The sequence below is a fragment of the Microtus ochrogaster genome, chromosome 22, assembly GCF_000317375.1.
Source record: "Microtus ochrogaster isolate Prairie Vole_2 chromosome 22, MicOch1.0, whole genome shotgun sequence".
Classification (NCBI taxonomy): Eukaryota; Metazoa; Chordata; class Mammalia; order Rodentia; family Cricetidae; genus Microtus; species Microtus ochrogaster.
The window spans coordinates 29,688,519-29,692,010 of record NC_022023.1 but is presented as its reverse complement, the minus strand read 5'-3'; the positions used below and the strand labels follow the sequence as shown (position 1 = coordinate 29,692,010).

General features: G+C 48.2%; 1 protein-coding gene across 2 annotated transcripts in view; it reads right to left on the bottom strand.

The window, feature by feature from the left end:
* Positions 1 to 2,009, bottom strand: part of LOC101996525 (E3 ubiquitin-protein ligase HERC2) — a 160,101-nt gene extending 158,092 nt beyond the window's left edge. Inside the window, exons 1-2 of one of the 2 annotated variants that reach the window (XM_005357814.3) lie at positions 1,880 to 2,009; positions 1,257 to 1,349 (exon numbers count right to left, since the gene is read on the bottom strand). In XM_005357814.3, the coding sequence (XP_005357871.1) occupies positions 1,257 to 1,328 (72 nt within the window). In that variant the 5' untranslated portion in view covers positions 1,329 to 1,349; positions 1,880 to 2,009. Of the gene's footprint in view, positions 1 to 1,256; positions 1,350 to 1,646; positions 1,665 to 1,879 lie in introns of those variants that run through there. The other variant, XM_026784298.1, reaches the window with a different exon arrangement.
* Between the last annotated feature and the right edge of the window lie 1,483 nt (positions 2,010 to 3,492).

Below are 3,492 nucleotides of genomic sequence, written 5' to 3'. Positions count from 1 at the left end.
CTTATCTACTGACACTCAGTGTTTGAAGGGACTAGGAAATTAGAAAGAGGCTTGATTACAAAACTCCATGATCAAAGGCTGCTTATACTACCTTACAGTCATGAATGCTACATAATGAACTCTAAGCAAAACTGTTATAAAAATGAGTTATCTGACAAATATTTAATATGGTTAGCCCCGGAAGAGGAAAGGACACAGACAGCAGACACAACTTAAACACCTTTTCATGTCTGTGGTAATGGAGGTCCAAAAGTACCCCTCTACACTATGTATAAACAGCAAGTAGCTCATAAAGAATCAGCCTCAAAAATCTTATTGTGATCATTTATCTCATAATCTCCTGACACTTGTAATTCCTTTACTAAACATTACAGACACAGGCCAGCATTCTGTTTCTCATATTCCTGGTCAAAAATCTGAGCATTCCTCTTAATTACAGCTGTAATCTATACAAAACCAATAGCTCAACTAAACTTTCATCTCTCCAGAATCAGAAACACAAAATCGCAGAAAATGATAACTTACTACACATCACTTCACTGCTTCCCTGCACAGCTAACAATCTTCTCAAAAGTATTGGGAAGAAACAAACACTGGTGGGCAAGGTGGCACATGCCTTTAATCCCAGCACTCAGGAGACGGGGCCAGCCAGCTATGGTGAGGTGCATAGAAAGACCCTATCTAAAAATAAGAGAGGAAAAAACAAACTTACAACATCCACGTCTTGACTAAGAGTGTTGGCAAGAGCTGGATGGCATTCAGCTGGTCAAGCTCTTGCCTAACTGCACCACAGAAACCCAACAAGGTGGCACATGCCTGAAACACTACCAGTCCAGAGGTGGAGGCAAAAGGATTGGATTTCAGGTCATCCTCACCTACATGGAGAGTTCAAGGCCAGCCTGGGAATATGAAACCCTGTCTTAAAAAAGAAAAAAAAAAAAGACTCCCGATAAAAATTGAAAAATTGCATAACTAGCTCTCAAGTTTCTTGCACTTACAAATGACTTTAATTAAAACACAACCACATAGCATCTACCTCAACAGTCATAATAAACGTTACATCGTAAGTTATAAGAAATAACCCTCCTCAGACCAGATCCATCTACCTCAACAGTCATAATAAACGTTACACTGTAAGTTATGAGAAATAACCCTCCTCAGACAACATCCAGTTGCTAGCCACTCACATGTTCTACTTAACCAAAAACTTTATAAGACAGGGACACACGAAGAACACCACAACACGCCAACCCCACCTGGATATCTGTCTTCAACCATTTGGAATCAAGTCGAGACTGGGCAGCCAAACAGAAGGACTCAGAAGGCATGTTTCCTCCCGATGGTCGGGCCTGCAAATCAAACAGAAACGTTGGAGACCCATAGCTTATGAAACTGTTACTCACACCGTTCTGCAGTTTAACGCGGCAGAGACAGAGAAGGTAAAAGAGGGGAAAAGGAGAGCTGGGGGGCGGGGGACGAGAGCTCGAGAGGGAAAGCTGGACCAAGAACGGGAGGAAGAAGGGAAATAGCCCTTCCATTAGAGGTGGAGTGGCCAGCCCTGGAGTGGTCACAGGCGACCACCGCACAATGTCACCCCACTCCTTAAATCCCTAAAGGGCGCGCACACACACGCCAGGAAAACTCACTATGGCCACGACCGTGACACCACGGTGCATCAGCTGCTTTACCTACAGCAGTCCGGGGTGTGGGGAATAAACAAAAGTCCCGTCTGCAGAGAGATCTACAACCATCGCCTGACCACTCAAGGTAGAGCCGGGCCGGCCGCGGCCCCCCAAAGCGCACAGGCCCTATCGTCCACGCCAACGCCCGCCTTCCGCCCGCCGCGCTCCCGGGCCCCGCTTGCCCGGATCTCCCAGACCTCCCAGGCCCGTCGTCGGCCGCTCCGCCCTGCTCCGATCCGCGCTCGGCCAGACGCGGCGCCGCCCGCTCCGCCAGCCGGCTGCGGGAACCCTCCCTGCGGGAGCCGGCCGGCGCTAGCGAGCCAGCGATCCGGTCTGCGGCCCGAAGCGCAGGCTGACGCACGACGGCGCCCGCCCAATAGCGGGAGGCGACGGGACGGCCACGGCCAATGGGCTTGCGGCGGAGCCCGGCCCGCCCCTCCCTCCCCTCCACTTCCGCTTCCTTCGCTGGGCGACAGCCAACCGCAGACGCCGGGAGGCGGGACTCCTGCGCGCGCACGCTGGCTCGCTCCCTCCCCTTTCTCCTATGGACCCGAAAGGAGTAGACCGTCTCCAGCGCGACGACACCGGAGAAGCTCTGTGGGCTGCAATTCCGGCGTCCGCCTGGAATTCGAGCCTCTGGGCATGAGACAAAATTTAAGAAAAAGCCCTTGGTCAGGGCCTGGTGGTGCACGCCTTTCATACCTGCGCTCGTGAGAAAGGGGCAGGTGGATCTCGGCGTTCGGAGACCCTAAGGGGAAAAAAATAGAAAAAGGAAGACAGAGCAATTGAAATCACACAAAGTATGCTCTCTGATCATCTTGGAATGAAACTATAAATAAATAAAACATAACACAATCTCCAGGCACTTAGAAATCAAACTTTTCCAAGAGAAGAAGCCGAAGGACGTAGAACATTTTTAATAAGAGCTGGAAGAGCAAAAATATTACCAAGAGAGACAGATCAGTTAAAGAAGGGATCTGTCAGAAGCAAATTTTTTTTATATATGTTTGTCCATAGGTAGTTTTTTCTGTCCCTCAAAACTAGCTGGTTTGTGTTATTGTGGGAGATTGGATAATCCAGACAAAGAAAGGGAAGCTGACTGGTTCTCCATATAAGATAGCCTCTTATGTGAGGGATTTAAAAATCTCACTAAACTGTCCCCTCTGGTAAGAAAAGGACCACTCAATCTTTGTCTTGGAGAGAGAAAAGGATCAGGAAGTCAGCTATCTTAAATGCTTAAATGAAAAGGACATTAATATTCCCAGAACCTCTTTTCCACGCGTCTGCCTGCCAGGCAGCTATTTTCCAGACCCTCAATAGTCCTGGCCCGGCCAAACTCTTGGTAAGTCAGTGTCTATCATCCTTAGGATTTTTTCTTTAAGAACATGGTGAGGCCGGGTGGTGGTGGCGCACGCCTGTAATCCTAGCACTCGGGAGGCAGAGGCAGGCGGATCTCTGTGAGTTCCAGGACAGGCTCCAAAGCTACAGAGAAACCCTGTCTCGAAAAACCAAAAAAAAAAAAAAAATGGTGAGATAACTGTTCATTAGTAATTTAGCGTACAGGGCGGAAAAGATGGCTTGGACATTAAGAACACTTGCTACTCTTACAGAGGACCTGGTTTTGGTTTGTGGGAAAAGAACAATCTTTGTGTCACACAAAAGAACACGTGAACGAAACAAGAGTAGCTCAGTGAGGTGATTTTCTTTTTTTCCAAAAAGGGTTCTTGAAAATCCAAACCAGGCTAGTGAGCATGCATGTCCAAGATGTTCTCTCTTGTTTATCCCTACATGCAGGTGAAAACTGTAGCTC